The 23,085-nt window shown below is 50.8% G+C and overlaps 2 protein-coding genes across 3 annotated transcripts in view; one reads left to right on the top strand and one right to left on the bottom strand.

Annotated features, from left to right (window-relative positions):
* ZFAND6 (zinc finger AN1-type containing 6) overlaps window positions 1–6,275 on the bottom strand; it is a 45,282-nt gene extending 39,007 nt beyond the window's left edge. The window contains exon 1 of one of the 2 annotated variants that reach the window (XM_075346108.1): window positions 5,945–6,275. The gene's annotated coding sequence lies outside the window, so the exon portion shown is untranslated. The remainder of the gene's footprint in view (window positions 1–5,944) is intronic. The other variant, XM_075346109.1, reaches the window with a different exon arrangement.
* A 122-nt stretch (window positions 6,276–6,397) lies between these two features.
* MTHFS (methenyltetrahydrofolate synthetase) overlaps window positions 6,398–23,085 on the top strand; it is a 28,231-nt gene continuing 11,543 nt past the window's right edge. The window contains exons 1-2 of the mRNA XM_075346110.1: window positions 6,398–6,681; window positions 22,487–22,748. Of these exons, the coding sequence (XP_075202225.1) occupies window positions 6,571–6,681; window positions 22,487–22,748 (373 nt within the window). The 5' untranslated portion in view covers window positions 6,398–6,570. The remainder of the gene's footprint in view (window positions 6,682–22,486; window positions 22,749–23,085) is intronic.

Here is a 23,085-nt window from a genome sequence, read left to right as displayed (position 1 = left end):
TTAAACGTTGTCATTTTTGATAAAGTGATTTGTACTTTGAGGTCCTTTATGCACTTGCATACTTCATTATCTTTTAGTTGTAAATGGTTAATCACTAAGTATGTGTAAAGGTACGGTCACACATAACGAGATCGCTAGCGAGATCGCAGCTGAGTCACCGTTTGGTGACGCAGTAGCGATCCTGTTAGCGATCTCGTTATGTGTGACACTTACCAGCGATCAGGCCCCTGCTGTGAGATCTCTAGTCATTGCAGAATGTTCCAGGTCATTTTCTTCAAAGGCGATGTCCTGCTGGGCAGCACATATCGCTGTGTTTGACACTGTGTGACAGGGTCACAGTGACAGCAGAGATCGTTATACAGGTCGCTACTGCGACCTGTATTGTTCCTGCATCGCTGGTAAGATCTGACTGTGTGACATCTCACCTGCGACCTCCCAGCGACTTACCTGCGATCCCTATCAGGTCGCATCGTTTTCGGGATTGCTGGTAAGTCGTTGTGTGTGACTGGGCCTTAAAGTATGCGCCCACATTGCAGATTCAGTGCAGAAATGTCTGCACCAAATTGCATGTTTTGGCTGGAAAAATGCAGCGTAAAACATGCGTTTTGCAGGGTTCTCAATGTGTTTTATTTTATAGCTTTCAATGAGGGAAACAAAGCAGCCAGAAACGCAGAAAGAATTGATATGCCGCAGACTATTTTCTGCACCAAATCTGCAAGGAGAAAATCCTAAACGTGTGCACTACATTTCAGGATTCTCATCGACTTTGCATCAAGATTTGCTTGTAGTTTTGTGACAAATCTGCGAGCAAAAACATAGCAAAAATGCAAAAAGTGCACACAGCCTTAGGTTAATCTCATTAGTGGTGCCCTTTTAGGGTACCGTCACACTTTAGTGACGCTCCAGCGATCCCACCAGCGATCTGACCTGGTCAGGATCGCTGGTGCGTCACTACATGGTCGCTGGTGAGCTGTCACACAGGCAGATCTCACCAGCAACCAGTGACCAGCCCCCAGCGACGCGTGGAAGCGATGCTGTGCTTGGTAACTAAGGTAAATATCGGGTAACCAAGCAAAGCACTTTGCTTGGTTACCCGATATTTACCTTGGTTACAGCTTACCACAGGCTGTCAGAAGCCGGCTCCCTGCTCATTCAGATCGTTGCTCTCTCGCTGTCAGACACAGCGATGTGTGCTTCACAGCGGGAGAGCAACGAGCAAAAAATGGTCCAGCACTGTGTGTAACTAGCAGCGATCTCACAGCAGGGGCCAGATCGCTACTGTCACACATAGCGAGATCGCTAATGAGGTCACTGGTGCGTCACAAAAACCGTGACTCAGCAGCGATCTCGCTATGTGAGAAGTACCCCTTAGACTTGTATTTTTCTATACATTCATTACCCACAGGACTGAGACAGCCGAATATTGGATACAAAGACGAAGTGTACATGCGAGACAATCACACCCCGCAATACATCAGTCACCAATCCTGTGGAAGGGCAATAAATGCCCATAGGTCAACCAGAACAGAAGTAATATACGGCAGCCATGGAAGCTTCTGGCCCTTACTGCACCTCTGTGTGACAATACGAAGGTTATTTGGTCAATGATTTCTATAGGATAATAAATCAGGCCACAGAGGCATTCCCCACCACAAGCACTGATACTAGGGGAGACTACAGCGCCACCTGACAAGTCTATGGCCCAATAAATGGTATAAGAACACCTTAAAACTGTTGCACCATCTAAGCTGTCATTTTGTTCCCTTAGGTCTGAATCCACACAAACAAATGTGGGAGGACGCAGGCAACATGTCAGCTGTGAGCCACACATCCTGCAATAATGACAGTTTCCATGGACACCGCAGCATCACAGGGATTACAATGCAAAACTGGAGGATCTGAAGAAGGCACCTGGGAAGGCACTATGTGAGGAAGGGGGCTCAGACAGAACATGTGTATCCAGGGGAAGACTGCGTGCAGCTCAGCCAAAACACATGTATGAGACCCACAGAAAAGCGTCACAATGACCTGAACATCCTGCATGGGCAGACACTCAATCCCCCTGTTCCTGAGAGTCACCACCGGTCCTCCTCTAAACCTACGAGCAAAATCGTCAGCTAGTGGCAGAAGTGCGGGATACAGCAAAGTCACGGCAGAAGTTTCCAAGACTCAGCAACGACCCAAACTGACTAAGTCTCATGCGCTTCCTACCAATACCCAGTATACTTAGAATAGTTAACCCCTTCCGTCACAGCTTCTTTTCATCCCTAATTTCCGAAAGTCAGAATTTTCAGCCAGATGACAGATTGTTTCTTGTGGACTTTTAATGCCGAGATTACAAGAAGTGCATTGTCTTTTTGAGATTCACAAGGCAGGTCAGGAAAATGACAGTGATAAAAATTGCTTTATTATAATAATAAATAATATTATTATTATTTATAAGGGTGGCACGGTGGCTCAGTGGTTAGCACTGCAGTCTTGCAGCACTGGGGTCCTGGGTTCAAATCCCACCAAGGACAACATCTGCAAGGAGTTTGTATGTTCTCCCCGTGTTTGCGGGGGTTTCCTCCCACACTCCAAAAACATACAGATAGGGACTCTAGATTGTGAGCCCCAATGGGGACAGTGTTGGCAATGTATGTAAAGCGCTGTGGAATTAATAGCGCTATATAAATTAATATTATTTATTATTATTATTATTAACAATTAAATATTCTGAGTGATAGTTGTATGAGGGCTTCCCTGGAACCATATTTGTGTACCTACTTGTACATTTTGATCCCTAAGGCGCCTTTCACATTGCGCTTTTACTTACGTTCAGTGGTCCCGTCAGGGCAGCCGTCCGAATCGCCCCTCTCCCACCCTGCAAAACGGGTTTCAGACGCATGCCCCGACAGGGCCATTGTCTATAATGGAGCGCACTACGTTAGCGTGTGCTCTGTCTTGCACCATTTTCGTGCATATATGTTTTCTGCAGACAGACACCAAAACATAGTCTACTAGGTTCGGGTCGTGTGTCCGCCTGCAGAAAACTTATTTGTGCAAAAATGGTACAAGAGAGCACACGCTAACATAGTCTGCTCAATTACAGTCAATGGCTCTGTCGGCGCATGCGTCCGAAACACGTTTTGTGGGGTGGGGAGGGGCGGTTCGGACGGATGTCCCAACGGGACCACAGAACGTAAGTAAAAGCGCAATGTGAAACGGGCCTTACATTTATATATTTAAAAAGAAAAAACAAACAGATTGCATTCATTTGTTTTTACAGCATTAACAATGCTGGACAAATAATATTTTAATAGTTTTAAAAATATTTCACTTTTCAGGAGCCCAATGCAAAGACAAGGATTCTCCCCATATTTACATGGAGATGCCAAGGTTGTTGTTGTGCTGAGTTAAAGGGACGCTCCAGACAGTGAGCACCACAAAGACAGGCACTTAACCGCAAGGCTGAAAATGACATAAGTGCTATCAAGTGACACCTGCCCGAGTAGCAAGCAGAGCCGAATCCTGTGTATATTTCACACATGGAGTATTTGCTGAGTTTTTTTACCACAGTATTTTTAGCCAAGACCAGGAGTGGAACAAGCAGAGGAAAACTATAATAAAAACATGAGCACCCCTGCTGTATTCTGTTTCCCACTCCTGGTTTTGGCTACAAATATTGAGGTTTAAAAAAAAAAAAAAAAAAAAAAAAAAAAAAACCACAGGCCTTCCCTCCCCTTCTCCCAACCCAGGTCTCCCACTCCCTCCAGGCTCCTCTCCTCACCATGGGCCTCCCATTCCCCCAGGCATCTAGCCTCTCCTCCCCCACCTGGGCCTCCCCCCACGGTCCTCTTCTCTCCCCACCACCCCACAGGTTCTTCTCCCCTCCTCTCACTACCCCCCCCTGGGCTCATCTCCCAAACCCCCACCCCGGGCCTCCTCTCGCTACCCCCCAGGCTCCTCCTGCCTCCCCCGGGCTGCCCTTTCTCTCTCTCTCTGTCCCCCCCACCCCTCGGGCTCCCCTTTCTCTCTCTCTCTCTCTGTCCCCCCCACCCCTCGGGCTCCCCTTTCTCTCTCTCTCTCTCTGTCCCCCCCACCCCTCGGGCTCCCCTTTCTCTCTCTCTCTGTCCCCCCACCCCTCGGGCTCCCCTTTCTCTCTCTCTCTGTCCCCCCACCCCTCGGGCTCCCCTTTCTCTCTCTCTCTCTCTGTCCCCCCACCCCTCGGGCTCCCCTTTCTCTCTCTCTCTCTCTGTCCCCCCACCCCTGGGCTCCCCTTTCTCTCTCTCTCTGTCCCCCCACCCCTGGGCTCCCCTTTCTCTCTCTCTCTGTCCCCCCACCCCTGGGCTCCCCTTTCTCTCTCTCTCTGTCCCCCCACCCCTGGGCTCCCCTTTCTCTCTCTCTCTGTCCCCCCACCCCTGGGCTCCCCTTTCTCTCTCTCTCTGTCCCCCCACCCCTGGGCTCCCCTTTCTCTCTCTCTCTGTCCCCCCACCCCTGGGCTCCCCTTTCTCTCTCTCTCTGTCCCCCCACCCCTGGGCTCCCCTTTCTCTCTCTCTCTGTCCCCCCACCCCTGGGCTCCCCTTTCTCTCTCTCTCTGTCCCCCCACCCCTGGGCTCCCCTTTCTCTCTCTCTCTGTCCCCCCACCCCTGGGCTCCCCTTTCTCTCTCTCTCTGTCCCCCCACCCCTGGGCTCCCCTTTCTCTCTCTCTCTGTCCCCCCACCCCTGGGCTCCCCTTTCTCTCTCTCTCTGTCCCCCCACCCCTGGGCTCCCCTTTCTCTCTCTCTCTGTCCCCCCACCCCTGGGCTCCCCTTTCTCTCTCTCTCTGTCCCCCCACCCCTGGGCTCCCCTTTCTCTCTCTCTCTGTCCCCCCACCCCTGGGCTCCCCTTTCTCTCTCTGTCCCCCCACCCCTGGGCTCCCCTTTCTCTCTCTGTCCCCCCACCCCTGGGCTCCCCTTTCTCTCTCTGTCCCCCCACCCCTGGGCTCCCCTTTCTCTCTCTGTCCCCCCACCCCTGGGCTCCCCTTTCTCTCTCTGTCCCCCCACCCCTGGGCTCCCCTTTCTCTCTCTGTCCCCCCACCCCTGGGCTCCCCTTTCTCTCTCTGTCCCCCCACCCCTGGGCTCCCCTTTCTCTCTCTGTCCCCCCACCCCTGGGCTCCCCTTTCTCTCTCTGTCCCCCCACCCCTGGGCTCCCCTTTCTCTCTCTGTCCCCCCACCCCTGGGCTCCCCTTTCTCTCTCTGTCCCCCCACCCCTGGGCTCCCCTTTCTCTCTCTGTCCCCCCACCCCTGGGCTCCCCTTTCTCTCTCTGTCCCCCCACCCCTGGGCTCCCCTTTCTCTCTCTGTCCCCCCACCCCTGGGCTCCCCTTTCTCTCTCTGTCCCCCCACCCCTGGGCTCCCCTTTCTCTCTCTCTCTCTGTCCCCCCACCCCTGGGCTCCCCTTTCTCTCTCTGTCCCCCCACCCCTGGGCTCCCCTTTCTCTCTCTGTCCCCCCACCCCTGGGCTCCCCTTTCTCTCTCTCTCTGTCCCCCCACCCCTGGGCTCCCCTTTCTCTCTCTCTCTGTCCCCCCCACCCCTCGGGCTCCCCTTTCTCTCTCTCTCTGTCCCCCCCACCCCTCGGGCTCCCCTTTCTCTCTCTCTCTGTCCCCCCCACCCCTCGGGCTCCCCTTTCTCTCTGTCCCTCCCCACCCCCGGGCTCCCCTGTCTCTCTGTCCCCCCACCCCCGGGCTCCCCTTTCTCTCTGTCCCTCCCCACCCCCGGGCTCCCCTGTCTCTGTCCCCCCACCCCCGGGCACTCCTTTCTCTCTCTGTCCCACCGCCTCAGGCTCTCCCCACCGGGTACAGGTAGTGACCGTCGCCCCCTCCATGTATGCCCGTGCTGTGTGAGGCAGCACAATAGGCCGTGTCGCTTGCAGCCCTACACACTCTGGATACGTCACAGCGCCTCCCGGGCTCGTATATGCACTCACCTCACACACAGGCCGGGGTCCGAGGATTGGAGGGGGGACCCCTGGACGGACAAGTCCCCGCTGAGCGCTGGATAACTGTGACCGGCCTAGAGCGATGAGTGGCGCCCCCGGACACCCGCCCCTGCGTCTCCTGTCGCCAGCGAAGAGCGTCTGCCGCCTGTTGGACTCCCGTTACGTAAGCCGGACAGCACTGGGTTACGGGGAGAAGCGCTACCGGTGTCAGTCACTTCCTTCTTTCCCACTTCCGGTCTTTCCCTCCACTTCCGGTGCTGGTATCTATCTTGCTCCTCCCGAATCTGGGCGTTTCCTATTAGTGATTGGACGCCGTGTGTGACGTCGTGGAACTGCATGACGTCATCAAGATAGAACGTCGTGTGTTGTGCGGCAATGGTCTGGGGGAGGAGTGTTCTATCAGCTGCTCGAGAAGCTTCGCTCCCAGCATGCATTGCAAGACGATGGCATGCCGGGAGATGTAGTTTTCTTTATACAGAACCTGGAGGTTACAGACCCGCTGTTTTCTACCGCGTCAGCCCTCAGCACATAAGGTCACTGCCCTGTCAGCCGGGGGCGGAGCCGAGGAATTGCGACTGAAACGTAGTGTGTTTCTCTTTTTTTTCTCGGTCAAGATGGCGACGATACAAGCCGCTAAGCAGGCGCTCAGGGCTCAGCTGAAGCAAAGGCTAGCAGCTTTACACGAGTTAGAGAAGCTTCAGCAGTCCCAGGCCGTGACTCGGAAGGTGTGTGACCGGAGCACAGCATAACACTGATATGGGGTCTGTGCTGCAGATAGGCGGGTACAAGTGCGACCGTGTGCTTCGAAATAAAGTTGATTGAAAAAAAAGTTACCCGTAGCAACCAATCATATTACAGCTCTTGTTTCCCATGCTGTTTTGGAAAATGTGAGCTTAAACCTGATTGGTTGTTATGGTTCCATTTCTTTTCGTCATATCTAAATGTTCACACGCAGAACATAGGTGAGTGGTGCTGGGAGGTGACACATTACCGACTAATCAGGCACAGCGTAGGTGAGTGGTGCTGGGAGGTGACATTACCGACTAATCAGGCACAGCGTAGGTGAGCGGTGCTGGGAGGTGACACATTACCGACTAATCAGACACAGCGTAGGTGAGTGGTGCTGGGAGGTGACACATTACCGACTAATCAGACACAGCGTAGGTGAGTGGTGCTGGGAGGTGACACATTACCGACTAATCAGACACAGCGTAGGTGAGTGGTGCTGGGAGGTGACACATTACCGACTAATCAGGCACAGCGTAGGTGAGCGGTGCTGGGAGGTGACATTACCGACTAATCAGGCACAGCGTAGGTGAGCGGTGCTGTGAGGTGACACATTACCGACTAATCAGGCACAGCGTAGGTGAGCGGTGCTGGGAGGTGACACATTACCGACTAATCAGGCACAGCGTAGGTGAGTGGTGCTGGGAGGTGACACATTACCGACTAATCAGACACAGCGTAGGTGAGTGGTGCTGGGAGGTGACACATTACCGACTAATCAGACACAGCGTAGGTGAGTGGTGCTGGGAGGTGACACATTACCGACTAATCAGACACAGCGTAGGTGAGTGGTGCTGGGAGGTGACACATTACCGACTAATCAGGCACAGCGTAGGTGAGTGGTGCTGGGAGGTGACACATTACCGACTAATCAGACACAGCGTAGGTGAGTGGTGCTGGGAGGTGACACATTACCGACTAATCAGACACAGAGTAGGTGAGTGGTGCTGGGAGGTGACACATTACCGACTAATCAGACACAGCGTAGGTGAGTGGTGCTGGGAGGTGACACATTACCGACTAATCAGGCACAGCGTAAGTGAGCGGTGCTGGGAGGTGACACATTACCAACTAATCAGGCACAGCGTAGGTGAGCGGTGCTGGGAGGTGACACATTACCGACTAATCAGACACAGCATAGGTGAGCGGTGCTGGGAGGTGACACATTACCGACTAATCAAGCACAGCGTAGGTGAGCGGTGCTGGGAGGTGACACATTACCGACTTATCAGGTACAGCGTAGGTGAGCGGTGCTGGGAGGTGACACATTACCGACTAATCAGGCACAGCGTAGGTGAGCGGTGCTGGGAGGTGACACATTACCGACTAATCAGGCACAGCGTAGGTAAACGGTGCTGGGAGGTGACACATTACCGACTAATCAGGCACAGCGTAGGTGAGCGGTGCTGGGAGGTGACACATTACCGACTAATCAGGCACAGCGTAGGTGAGCGGTGCTGGGAGGTGACACATTACCGACTAATCAGACACAGCATAGGTGAGCGGTGCTGGGAGGTGACACATTACCGACTAATCAGGCACAGCGTAGGTGAGTGGTGCTGGGAGGTGACACATTACCGACTAATCAGGCACAGCATAGGTGAGCGGTGCTGGGAGGTGACACATTACCGACTAATCAAGCACAGCGTAGGTGAGCGGTGCTGGGAGGTGACACATTACCGACTTATCAGGTACAGCGTAGGTGAGCGGTGCTGGGAGGTGACACATTACCGACTAATCAGGCACAGCGTAGGTGAGCGGTGCTGGGAGGTGACACATTACCGACTAATCAGGCACAGCGTAGGTAAACGGTGCTGGGAGGTGACACATTACCGACTAATCAGGCACAGCATAGGTGAGCGGTGCTGGGAGGTGACACATTACCGACTAATCAGGCACAGCGTAGGTGAGCGGTGCTGGGAGGTGACACATTACCGACTAATCAGACACAGCATAGGTGAGCGGTGCTGGGAGGTGACACATTACCGACTAATCAGGCACAGCGTAGGTGAGTGGTGCTGGGAGGTGACACATTACCGACTAATCAGGCACAGCATAGGTGAGCGGTGCTGGGAGGTGACACATTACCGACTAATCAGGCACAGCATAGGTGAGTGGTGCTGGGAGGTGACACATTACCGACTAATCAGGCACAGCATAGGTGAGCGGTGCTGGGAGGTGACACAGTGACAGTAATTAGGCTCAGCGTAGGTGAGCGCTGCTGGGAGGTGACATTACTGACTAATCAGGCTCAGCGTAGGTGAGCGCTGCTGGGAGGTGACATTACTGACTAATCAGGCACAGCATGGGTGAGCGCTGCTGTGAGGTGACACATTAGTGACTAATCAGGCCCAGCATAGGTGAGCGGTGCTGGGAGGTGACACATTACCGACTAATCAGGCACAGCATAGGTGAGCGGTGCTCGGAGGTGACACATTACCGACTAATCAGGCACAGCATAGGTGAGCGGTGCTCGGAGGTGACACATTACCGACTAATCAGGCACAGCATAGGTGAGCGGTGCTGGGAAGTGACACATTACCCACTAATCAGGCACAGCATAGGTGAGTGGTGCTGGGAGGTGACACATTACCGACTAATCAGGCACAGCATAGGTGAGCGGTGCTGGGAGGTGACACAGTGACAGTAATTAGGCTCAGCATAGGTGAGCGCTGCTGGGAGGTGACATTACTGACTAATCAGGCACAGCATGGGTGAGCGCTGCTGTGAGGTGACACATTAGTGACTAATCAGGCCCAGCATAGGTGAGCGGTGCTGGGAGGTGACACATTACCGACTAATCAGGCCCAGCATAGGTGAGCGGTGCTCGGAGGTGACACATTACCGACTAATCAGGCACAGCGTAGGTGAGCGGTGCTGGGAAGTGACACATTACCCACTAATCAGGCACAGCGTAGGTGAGTGGTGCTGGGAGGTGACACAATACCGACTAATCAGGCACAGCATAGGTGAGCGGTGCTGGGAAGTGACACATTAGTGACTAATCGGGCACAGCGTAGGTGAGCGGTGCTGTGAGGTGACACATTATCGACTAATCAGACACAGCATAGGTGAGCGGTTCTGGGAGGTGACACAATACCGACTAATCAGGCACGGCGTAGGTGAGCGCTGCTGGGAGGTGACACATTACCGACTAACCAGGCTCAGCGTAGGTGAGCGGTGCTGGGAGGTGACACGTTACTGACTAACCAGGCACAGCGTAGGTGAGTGGTGCTGGGAGGTGACATTACTGACTAATCAGGCACAGCGTAGGTGAGCGGTGCTGGGAGGTGACACAGTGACAGTAATTAGGCACAGCGTAGGTGAGCGGTGCTGGGAGGTGACACATTATCGACTAATCAGACACAGCATAGGTGAGCGGTGCTGGGAGGTGACACAGTGACAGTAATTAGGCACAGCGTAGGTGAGCGGTGCTGGGAGGTGACACAATACCGACTAATCAGGCACAGCGTAGGTGAGTGGTGCTGGGAGGTGACACATTACCGACTAATCAGGCACAGCGTAGGTGAGCGGTGCTGGGAGGTGACACATTACCGACTAATCAGGCACAGCATAGATGAGCGGTGCTCGGAGGTGACACATTACCGACTAATCAGGCACAGCATAGGTGAGCGGTGCTGGGAGGTGACACATTAGTGACTAATCAGGCCCAGCATAGGTGAGCGGTGCTGGGAGGTGACACATTACCGACTAATCAGGCACAGCGTAGGTGAGCGGTGCTCGGAGGTGACACATTACCGACTAATCAGGCACAGCGTAGGTGAGCGCTGCTGTGAGGTGACACATTAGTGACTAATCAGGCCCAGCATAGGTGAGCGGTGCTGGGAGGTGACACATTACCGACTAATCAGGCCCAGCATAGGTGAGCAGTGCTCGGAGGGGACACATTACCGACTAATCAGTCCCAGCATAGGTGAGCGGTGCTCGGAGGTGACACATTACCGACTAATTAGGCACAGCGTAGGTGAGCGGTGCTGGGAGGTGACATTACCGACTAATCAGGCACAGCGTAGGTGAGTGGTGCTGGGAGGTGACATTACTGACTAATCAGGCACAGCGTAGGTGAGCGCTGCTGGGAGGTGACATTACTGACTAATCCGGCACAGTGTAGGTGAGCGGTGCTGTGAGGTGACACAATACCGACTAATCAGGCACGGTGTAGGTGAGCGGTGCTGTGAGGTGACACAATACCGACTAATCAGGCACGGTGTAGGTGAGCGGTGCTGAGAGGTGACACATTACAGACTAATCAGGCACAGCGTAGGTGAGTGGTGCTGGGAGGTGACACGTTACTGACTAACCAGGCACAGCGTAGGTGAGCGGTGCTGGGAGGTGACACAATACCAACTAACAAGGCACAGCGTAGGTGAGTGGTGCTGGGAGGTGACACGTTACTGACTAACCAGGCACAGCGTAGTTGAGCGGTGCTGGGAGGTGACACAATACCGACTAATCAGGCACAGCGTAGGTGAGCGGTGCTGGGAGGTGACACAATACCGACTAATCGGGCACAGCGTAGGTGAGCGGTGCTGGGAGGTGACACAGTGACAGTAATTAGGCTCAGCGTAGGTGAGCGCTGCTGGGAGGTGACATTACTGACTAATCAGGCACAGCGTAGGTGAGTGGTGCTGTCAGGTGACACATTAGTGACTAATCAGGCACAGCGTAGGTGAGCGGCGCTGGGAGGTGACACTATAGTGACTAATTAGGCACAGCACAGGTGAGCGGTGCTGGGAGGTGACACATTACCCACTAATCAGGCACAGCATAGATGAGTGGTGCTGGGAGATGACACATTACCGACTAATCAGGCACAGAGTAGGTGAGCGGTGCTGGGAGGTGACACATTACCGACTAATCAGGCACAGAGTAGGTGAGCGCTGCTGGGAGGTGACACATTACTGACTAATCAGGCACAGCGTAGGTGAGCGGTGCTGTGAGGTGACACATTACCGACTAATCAGGCACAGCGTAGGTGAGCGGTGCTGTGAGGTGACACATTACCGACTAATCAGGCACAGCGTAGGTGAGCGGTGCTGGGAGGTGACACATTACCGACTAATCAGGCACAGCATAGGTGAGCGGTGCTGTGAGGTGACACTATAGTGACTAATCAGGCACAGCGTAGGTGAGCGGTGCTGGGAGGTGACACTATAGTGACTAATTAGGCACAGCACTGGTGAGTGGTGCTGGGAGGTGACACATTACCGACTAATAAGGCACAGCATAGATGAGCGGTGCTGGGAGGTGACATTACCGACTAATCAGGCACAGCGTAGGTGAGCGCTGCTGGGAGGTGACACATTACCGACTAATCAGGTACAGCATAGGTGAGCGGTGCTGGGAGGTGACACATTACCGACTAATCAGGCAGAACGTAGGTGAGCGCTGCTGGGAGGTGACACATTACCGACTAATCAGGCAGAACGTAGGTGAGCGCTGCTGGGAGGTGACATAGTGACAGTAATCAGGCACAATTCATTACATATGGACAGTTTTGTTTTTTACTTAAATGCATGTATTTCTGTATAACATTTTTTTAGTTTGGCTTCATTAAGTCTTTCGCCCTGTTTGGCTTCTGTCTTCTTTCATACTCATCCTTGATGTGTGTTCTGTGGTCATAAATCAGCTGAGAAGCTCGGAGGAAGATCTAAGAGTTAAGCCTGCTTTACACGGGCCGATCGATCGTGCAATTTCACGATCGGTCATACCCGTCCCTGTCGTTTGTGCGTCACGGGCAATTAGTTGCCCGTGGCGCACAGAGTTGTTAACCCCCGTCATACGCACTTACCTGCTGGGCGGCGAACATCCTCTTCCTGAAGGGGGAGGGACGTTCGGCGTCACAGCGACGCCACACAGCAGCCGGCCAATAGAAGCGGAGGGGCGGAGATGAGCGGGACGTAACATCCTGCCCACCTCCTTCCTTCCGCATTGCCGGCGGGTGCCGCGGGACGGAGGTAAGCTGCAGTTCATCGTTCCCGGGGTGCCACACGGAGCGGCGTGTGCTACCCCGGGAACGATGAGCAACCGGCGCCATTTTAATTTAATGAGATTATGAAACTGCGACGAGTACACGACTCACGATTTGTGAGCGATACTGCGTCGCTGGGAGGTGTCACACAGCCCGAGGTCGCAAGCGACGCCGGATGTGCGTCACTAAAACCGTGACCCCGACGATCTATCGCACGATAGATCGTCTCGTGTAAAGCACCCTTTACACACTCTCCCATTGGACAATCAGAAGGAGCCGCTGATGGAGTTTCTGACCAGGGGGAATTTTCAAGTTTGGAAGCTATCCATGGGATGGAGTGTAATGCCCGCTTTACACGCTTCAATAAATCTTTCAATCCGTCGTCGGGGTCAAGTTGTAAGTGACGCACATCCTGCATCGTTCGTGACGTATTTGCGTGTGACACCTACGTGCAATCAAGATTGAACGCAAATACGGTGATCGCATACACGACGTTTATTCCTCATACATTGGACGTTTTGTTGCACGAACCTAGTCAATTGAAACGTGTGACATCCCTCATACGATTTTGATGTCTGAGGCTATGTGCGCAGGTGTGCGCTCTGCACCGCAGCTTAAAAAAGGTCCGCTTCAGAGCGCAGCTGAAAAGCTGCGTTCTGAAGCGCCTCACAATGTCTGTCATGCACTAATCTCTGTCAGTCGGTCACTATCTCTGTCCCTCTCTCTCTGTCCATGTCAGTCTATCCCTCTTACCCCCTCTCTCATACTCACCGATCCCCGATCACCGGCGCGGTGCTGCACGGCATTCACACTGCTCCGGCGGCTTTTACTGTTTTGAAAAAGCCGGCCGCCCATTAAACAATCTCGTATTCCCTGCTTACCCCGCCCACCGGCGCCTATGATTGGTTACAGTGAGACACGCCCCCACGCTGAGTGACAGGTGTCTCACTGCACCTAATCACAGCAGCCGGTGGGCGTGTCTATACTGTGTAGTGAAATAAATAATTAAATAATTAAAAAAAACGGCGTGCGGTTCCCCCCAATTTTAAAACCAGCCAGATAAAGCCATACGGCTGAAGGCTGGTATTCTCAGGATGGGGAGCTCCACGTTATGGGGAGCCCCCCAGCCTAACAATATCAGCCAACAGCCGCCCAGAATTGCCGCATACATTATATGCGACAGTTCTGGAACTGTACCCGGCTCTTCCCGATTTGCCCTGGTGCGTTGGCAAATCGGGGTAATAAGGAGTTATTGGCAGCCCATAGCTGCCAATAAGTCCTAGATTAATCATGTCAGGCGTCTATGAGACATCCTCCATGATTAAGCTGTAAATTACAGTAAATAAACACACACACCCGAAAAAATCATTTATTAGAAATAAAAAACACAAACATATACCCTGGTTAACCACTTTAATCAGCCCCAAAAAGCCCTCCATGTCCGGCGTAATCCAGGATGCTCCAGCGTCGCTTCCAGCGCTGCTGCGTGGAGGTGACCGGAGCGGCGGTGAGTAGCGCGATTAGCTGTCACTGAGGTTACCCGTGGCCACCGCTGCATCCACCGCTGCATCCAGTGACAGCGGGTAACCTCAGTGACAGCTCAGCCGATCGCGCGGCTGTCTTCAGTTGCTGTGTGGAGGTGACAGGAGCGGCGGTGTATTCTGCAGCTCCGGTCACCTCCATGCAGCAGCGCTGGAAGCGACGCTGGAGCATCCTGGATTACGCGGACATGGAGGGCTTTTTGGGGCTGATTAAAGTGGTTAACCAGGGTATATGTTTGTGTTTTTTATTCCTAATAAATGATTTTTTCGGGTGTGTGTGTTTATTTACTGTAACTTACAGATTAATCATGGAAGGTATCTCGTGGAGACGCCTGACATTATTAATCTAGGACTTATTGGCAGCTATGGGCTGCCAATAACTCCTTATTACCCCGATTTGCCAACGCACCAGGGCAAATCGGGAAGAGCCGGGTACAGTCCCAGAACTGTCGCATATAATGTATGCGGCAATTCTGGGCGGCTGTTGGCTGATATTGTTAGGCTGGGGGGCTCCCCATAACGAGGAGCTCCCCATCCTGAGAATACCAGCCTTCAGCCGTATGGCTTTATCTGGCTGGTATTAAAATTGGGGGGACCGCACGCCGTTTTTTTGAATTATTTAATTATTTATTTCACTACACAGTATAGACACACCCACCGGCTGCTGTGATTGGGTGCAGTGTGACACCTGTCACTCAGCGTGGGGGGGCGTGTCTCACTGTAACCAATCATAGGCGCCGGTGGGCGGGGTAAGCAGGGAATCCGAGATTGTTTAATGGGCGGCCGGCTTTTTCAAAACAGTAAAAGCCGCCGGAGCAGTGAGAAAGCCGTACAGCGCCGGGGATCGGTGAGTATATGAGAGAGGGCTGCTCAATTCAGTTACTCAGGAGTTTAGCGGTCACCGGTGAATCCTTCACAGGTGACCGCTAATCAGGGCGCGACACAGACAGTGTCTGCTGTCATCTGCCATTCAGCTCTGCTACATGGCTGTCTATGTCTGCTGTCAGCGGCCATGTAGCAGAGGTGAATGGCAGATGACATAGTAAAAACGCATCCCTACACATTACACACGCTTGTCAAGTCAATAAATAAAAAAAAAAAAGGGTGCCCGATGCATACGTCACAGAACACATGATCTAAAGGATCGCACACAAAATTGATCAATTTAACATAGACTACTAACGCACGTGTGACAGCAAATGAACGACCTACGTGCAATCTCATTCAATCGCATATGCGACCTGGGCGTGTCACATCGCATACGAGATCGCACACCTAATTGTAAGGTGTAAAGCAGGCTTAAAAGGACAAGTCTGTAGTCACTTTGTATGTCCCTCTATGTGACTAAAAACTTGTGGATCCTCACTTCGTGCACACTGTCCATTGTATGGATTCACCGAGATCAGAGCTGTGGATGGTGGTCACGTGGCCATGATTATGAGATATACAATCCCACTCAGAATCTGACTACAGGTGCACAGCCTCTCAAAATACACTTGCACCCCTCCAGTCAGATTCTGGCTAGGAATATACATATCTCTTACTTGCGGCAACGTGACCGCCATTCTCGGCTCTGGCATCAGCGAATCCTCACAGTGCGCCCGATGTGAGGATTCACAAGTCTGCAATCACATAGAGTGATGCACATAGGGACTGCAGACTTGTCATTTTAGACCAGACAAGCCCTTTAACTTCACTGAGGGTCTGACTGATCCTGAGAACCGCGGTTCTGAAGAACCTCATCGTTATGAGTATAGCGAGCACGAATTGTTAGGTACTCGCTCAACTCTAGAAGAGCCCATGTGAATAGAGCGGTGGTTGATCATGCACACTGCCGTTCAATTTATTTTTGTGAGTGCCGGAGATCAGCCGAGTGCAGCTATCTCCAAAGCTTCCAGTAAAAATAAATATAGGTGCAGCAATGGCCGTGATCAGCCACCGGTCCATTCACATGGGCTCTTCTAGAGTTGAGCGAGTACCTAACTATTCGTACTCGCTATACTCATAACAAGTACTGTCTACTACTCTCGTATTCATTCCGAATAGCATGTGCAATGAAAGTCAATTGGGAATACTCTCAATGTAACGAGTAACCCGAATTCCATACTATTCGCTACTCACACAAATAGTACGGCATTCAGGTTACTCGTTACTCTGTGAGTTTCTCTCCACTGACTTGCATTGCACACACCATTCGGAATGAATACGCGAGTATTAGGGCGGCTTTGCACGTTGCAACATCGCACATGCGATGTCGGTGGGGTCAAATCGAAAGTGACGCACTTCCGGCGTCACTTTCGAGATCGTAGTGTGTAAATGCTAGATGATACGATGAACGAGCGCAAAAGCGTCGTTATCGTATCATCGTTGTAGGCTCCGACTTTTTCATAATTATGCTGCAGCGACAGGTACGATGTAGTTCCTCGCTCCTGCGGCAGCACACATCGCTGTGTATAACGCCGCAGGAGCGAGGAACATCTCCTACCTGCCGCTGGCGGCTATTCGGAAGGAAGGAGGTGGGCGGGATGTTTACATCCTGCTCATCTCCGCCCCTCCGCCGCTATTGGCCGCCTGCCGTGTGACGTCGCTATGACGCCGCACGACCCGCCCCCTTAGGAAGGAGGCGGGTCGCCGGCCAGAGCGACGGTCGCAGGGCAGGTGAGTGCATGTGAAGCCGGCGTAGCAATAATTTTCGCTAAGCCAGCTATCACAAGATATCGTACCTGCGGCGGGGGCGGGGACTATCGCGTGCGACATCGCAGCATCGGCTTGCGATGTCGCAACGTGCAAAGCCCGCCTTAGACAGTACTCGTTATGAGTTTAGTGAGTACGAATAGTTAGGTACTCGCTCAACTCTAGGCTCTTCAGAGCTTCTGTTCTAGAGATCCGTTGGGTCCATGGATAGGGGATAACTTCCAAAGTTGACCATACCCCTTTAACTCATTCTGTAACCATCCAAAGACAGTGAAAGAGTTTTTAAAGGGCAAATGGTGCAAACAATTTTAATGAAACTCAATTATAAAAAAATAAACAGATTTTTAGCCCCAATTACATACCTTTAAGTGAGAAAACAAGATTGCCCCCAAAGTGGACAATCCCTTTAATAGGTTCAAGACAGGGTGTTTTTCTCCATTCCTGACCAAGCACATTTTGCTATTTTCTTGTACTTTCGTTTTGAAGAGCTTTAAAATGTTTTCTTGAGATTTTAAAATTATTTCATATACCAGACTCATGTTTTTTTTTTCAATAGGGCAGATTTAGTAACAATGTGGATGGGCCTCAGCTTTTTTTTATATGTTTTCATTCCCCTCCCTGCAATTAATTTATGTATTTGTTTTCATTTATTTCACTCATGTAAAAGATAGCTGGGTGCATTTTAACATTTAAATACATTTTTTTCAATCTGTTGCTACAGTTATAGGGCAATTTCAGGTTCCTTGGCCAGCAGAGCAGAGTTTACTTGGTCTCCTAGGACCCAGACGTTTTGTCACTGGGTCCCAGAAGATGTACTGTCAGCGTTTCCTATTACTATTTAGCCAGCTGTTGTTCAGTACTATGTACACAGTTATCAGGAAGGCAGACGTGGTAATAAACCGTTACTGCCTTTTGTATGGGGAGTTTGCTGCATAATCTCGGTGTAGTAACATTTTAGAACATCAATACAGAGTGCAATGCAGATCAATCAGATATTCAAAGTCCATGGGTGGTCTAGAATTAGTTAAAGGGGTTATTGATGACTTACCCATAGAATGGGTCATTCTTATTCGAACGGTAAGGGTGCGACCAGCGGTATCCCCGCCGATCACTTTTTACCAGCTGCAGTTGTAAGTTCAAGAATACGGCAAGAGCACAGCAGCTTTGTCATTTCCATAGTGGCTGGGTACTGCAGAGCCACCTCCTACTGAAATCATAGTGGGTGGATCAGCAGTACCCAGGTGTGGCCACCACTCATCATGAGGCCCCTTTCAGACGTCCCTGTTCAGGTATGTCTGCCGTCTGTTTTTAACACGGATGCCACACGTACCCATGTTATTCTCTGGAGTTACTCGCACGGCTGTGTTTTCACATGGACTGTGTGACCCCTCATGGCCCCGCACGCACACACCCAGACATGTCCCTTTTTCTCCAGCAGCACGGGTGTCACACGGATCGCACACTGATGTTATTAGTGTGACATGTACCGGAGATAACACGGGTCTTTGAAACAAAAGATTTTCTATATTCACCTGTATTCAGCGCTATTTTTATCGGCTCTGCTGTCTCCTGCTTCTGACCCCCACTCATTATATTCATTGATTATTCACTGCACTGAGGACCTAGAAGCCGGAGCATCGCGGGGACAGCATTGCCGGTGAAAGGTGAGTATTCAGCAACCAGTGTGTGTGCAGTGACGTCCATGAGGTCATTGGAGTTCCCGATGAACTCTGATGAACCCGTAAAGTCACCGTGGTGACACCCGCTGTAGCGGGGATGTCATCAGTGTTCATTGGGAACTCAAATGACCTCATGGACGTCACTGCACACACACTGGTTGCTGAATACTCACCTGTCCCTTGCAATGCTGTCCTCGGCGGTGCGGTCATTGCAATGCTCCGGCTTCCAGCTCCTCAGTGCAGTGAATAATCAATGACTATAATGAGCGGGGGTGAGAAGCAGGAGGCAGCAGAGCCGGAGAAAACAGCGCTGGATACAGGTGAAGATAGAAAATCTTTTTATTTCAAAGACCCGTGTTTTCTTCGGTACCTTTCACACAGATGTCACACACATGACCATACCTATGCGTGTGGCTTGTACCTGATGAAACACAGACATCTGAAAGGGGCCTTAGAACCAGCTATCAATCAGTGCAGGGCGCGGTTACAGCCACCGCTCTCCATACACAGAGCGGTGACTGAATCTGTGCGCGCCACCACCCTAATGACTGAAACCTACAGTTAGGTCCAGAAATATTTGGACAGTGACACAAGTTTTGTTATTTTAGCTGTTTACAAAAACTTGTTCAGAAATACAATTATATATATAATATGGGCTGAAAGTGCACACTCCCAGCTGCAATATGAGAGTTTTCACATCCAAATCGGAGAAAGGGTTTAGGAATCATAGCTCTGTAATGCATAGCCTCCTCTTTTTCAAGGGACCAAAAGTAATTGGACAAGGGACTCTAAGGGCTGCAATTAACTCTGAAGGCATCTCCATCATTAACCTGTAATCAATGAAGTAGTTAAAAGGTCTGGGGTTGATTACAGGTGTGTGGTTTTGCATTTGGAAGCTGTTGCTGTGACCAGACAACATGCGGTCTAAGGAACTCTCAATTGAGGTGAAGCAGAACATCCTGAGGCTGAAAAAAAAGAAAAAATCCATCAGAGAGATAGCAGACATGCTTGGAGTAGCAAAATCAACAGTCGGGTACATTCTGAGAAAAAAGAAATTGACTGGTGAGCTTGGGAACTCAAAAAGGCCTGGGCGTCCACGGATGACAACAGTGGTGGATGATCGCCGCATACTTTCATTGGTGAAGAAGAACCCGTTCACAACATCAACTGAAGTCCAGAACACTCTCAGTGAAGTAGGTGTATCTGTCTCTAAGTCAACAGTAAAGAGAAGACTCCATGAAAGTAAATACAAAGGGTTCACATCTAGATGCAAACCATTCATCAATTCCAAAAATAGACAGGCCAGAGTTAAATTTGCTGAAAAATACCTCATGAAGCCAGCTCAGTTCTGGAAAAGTATTCTATGGACAGATGAGACAAAGATCAACCTGTACCAGAATGATGGGAAGAAAAAAGTTTGGAGAAGAAAGGGAACGGCACATGATCCAAGGCACACCACATCCTCTGTAAAACATGGTGGAGGCAACGTGATGGCATGGGCATGCATGGCTTTCAATGGCACTGGGTCACTTGTGTTTATTGATGACATAACAGCAGATAAGAGTAGCCGGATGAATTCTGAAGTGTACCGGGATATACTTTCAGCCCAGATTCAGCCAAATGCAGCAAAGTTGATCGGACAGCGCTTCATAGTACAGATGGACAATGACCCCAAGCATAGAGCCAAAGCTACCCAGGAGTTCATGAGTGCAAAAAAGTGGAACATTCTGCAATGGCCAAGTCAATCACCAGATCTTAACCCAATTGAGCATGCATTTCACTTGCTCAAATCCAGACTTAAGACGGAAAGACCCACAAACAAGCAAGACCTGAAGGCTGCGGCTGTAAAGGCCTGGCAAAGCATTAAGAAGGAGGAAACCCAGCGTTTGGTGATGTCCATGGGTTCCAGACTTAAGGCAGTGATTGCCTCCAAAGGATTCGCAACAAAATATTGAAAATAAAAATATTTTGTTTGGGTTTGGTTTATTTGTCCAATTACTTTTGACCTCCTAAAATGTGGAGTGTTTGTAAAGAAATGTGTACAATTCCTACAATTTCTATCAGATATTTTTGTTCAAACCTTCAAATTAAACGTTACAATCTGCACTTGAATTCTGTTGTAGAGGTTTCATTTCAAATCCAATGTGGTGGCATGCAGAGCCCAACTCGCGAAAATTGTGTCACTGTCCAAATATTTCTGGACCTAACTGTAAATGCTTCCGGGAGGATTAAAGGCGCCAGGCAGGTTTCTAATGCTATTTATCTGCAGAGTTACCCAATATCTGCAGGTGTGTAGCGTTTTTACATGGGACCATTTGCTTTTAAGTAAATGTTGTACATAGGAAAATGGTGGAGACCTTTAAGTCATGGAGAGAGGCAGGGTATAGTTGCACCTATACTATCTGCGGTGCACAGAGTCTTGTTAGTTAGAAATCTAAATGTTAACAATGCCAGCTTGGCACCAGACAGTTGCTTTGGCATGTATGCATCCAGCACGCACTAGTGTCTCTTAGGCGGGCTTTGCACGTTGCGACATCACAAGCCGATGCTGCGATGTCGCACGCGATAGTCCCCGCCCCCGTCGCAGGTACGATATCTTGTGATAGCTGGCGCAGCGAACATTATTGCTACGCCAGCTTCACATGCACTCACCTGCCCTGCGACCGTCGCTCTGGCCGGCGACCCGCCTCCTTCCTAAGGGGGCGGGTCGTGCGGCGTCACAGCGACGTCACACGGCAGGCGGCAAATGGGGGCGGAGATGAGCAGGATGTAAACATCCCGCTCACCTCCATCCTTCCGTATAGCCGCTGGCGGCAGGTAAGGAGATGTTCCTCGTTCCTGCGGCTTCACACACAGCGATGTGTGCTGCCGCAGGAACGAGGAACTACATCGTACCTGTCGCGGCACCGGCATTATGGAAATGTCGAAGCCTGCACCGATGATACGATAACGACGCTTTTGCACTCGTTCATTGTATCATCTAGGATTTACACACTACGACATCGCAAGTGACGCCGGATGTGCGTCACTTTCGATTTGACCCCACCGACATCGCACCTGCGATGTCGTAGTGTGCAAAGCCGCCCTTAGGCTGCTTTCACACATCCGGTTTTTGCAGTGCGGCTCAAAAACCTATGCAACGGATGCGGCGAAAAAAATGGATCCGTTGCATAAGTTTTTCCATGCGGCCCGTCCGTTTTTTGACGGATGCGGCTTGATACTGAGCATGCGCAGTGCAAAAAAACGCATCTGGCCGTTTTTTGCCGCATCCGGCGTCCATAGGCTTGCATTGTAAATTGCGCCGCATCCAGCGCGATTCGTTTTTTTCGCCGCACAAAAAAAGTGCCAGGCAACGTTCCATCCGGCCGCCGCATGGGCTAAATATGCCGCATCCGGCAAAAAACGGACGCAACGCAAGGCCATGCGGCACAATACGGCGCTAATGCAAGTCTATGCAGAAAAAACGTTTGCGTTTTTTCTGCAAAGCGCCGTATTTTGCCGCTCAGCAAAAACCGGATGTGTGAAAGCAGCCTTACCATCCAATGTCATATGAAGCAGGAGAGTAGGTTTCCAAGATTAACAGACTGCAAACATTGGGTTGTCTGATTCTGCAGTTGCTTTACATTTTCCTAATATACTTCTAGTAGGTACTGTATATATGACGTATGGGACAAAGGCGACATTGTGACTGTTTTGTAATAATAAAAAAAAAAAGAAACATCTTAGTGTGCATTTATTTTACATTTAGGGCAAAAGTACAGTATGGAAATACAGTCATAAGTCTTATACTCTAGATTTTGTAAGGGGCAAGATTTCTCACGATATAATATTCTTGCAGCTTCTCTCTCACCACCGATACCAGACAGCTCAGCGCATTGCTGTATTTCTGAATATGGCTGATGAGGTCCAGACTGGAGACATCATTCAAGATATATTCCATCAAGGCAAATCGTGTTTTATTCCCCGCTACCAGCCTCGCAGTACACATATGGATATGGTGAGGCTCAGCTCACTGGAAGAAATCCACTTGTTGCCAGTAACCACATGGAATATACGGCAGCCCGGGCAAGAAGACAACAGAGAGGAGGCGTTGGCCACTGGTGAGAAAGCCAAGTAAAGTTTTATGTTAGTCTGCCAAATCACATATATTTTATAGGAATCCACTCTTCCATTATTTAATCAAAAACAGGATCCACAGTTGAAACCAGAAGTTTCCATACACTCTCTATAAAGACACATCTGCATGTTTTTCTCACTGTCTGACATGAAATCAGAATGAACCTTTCCCGTTTTAGGTCAATTAGAAACCAAAATTATTTATATTTGCCAAATGCCAGAATAATGAGAGATAATGTTTTAAGGCATTTTATTACTTTCTGCAAAGCCAAAAGTTTACATACATTTCATTACTATTTGGTACCATTGACCTTACACTGT

Source organism: Anomaloglossus baeobatrachus, chromosome 4 (genome assembly GCF_048569485.1).
Source record: "Anomaloglossus baeobatrachus isolate aAnoBae1 chromosome 4, aAnoBae1.hap1, whole genome shotgun sequence".
Lineage (NCBI taxonomy): Eukaryota > Metazoa > Chordata > Amphibia > Anura > Aromobatidae > Anomaloglossus > Anomaloglossus baeobatrachus.
The sequence above is the reverse complement of the archived record's forward strand: the minus strand, read 5'-3'. Positions and strand labels throughout refer to the sequence as shown.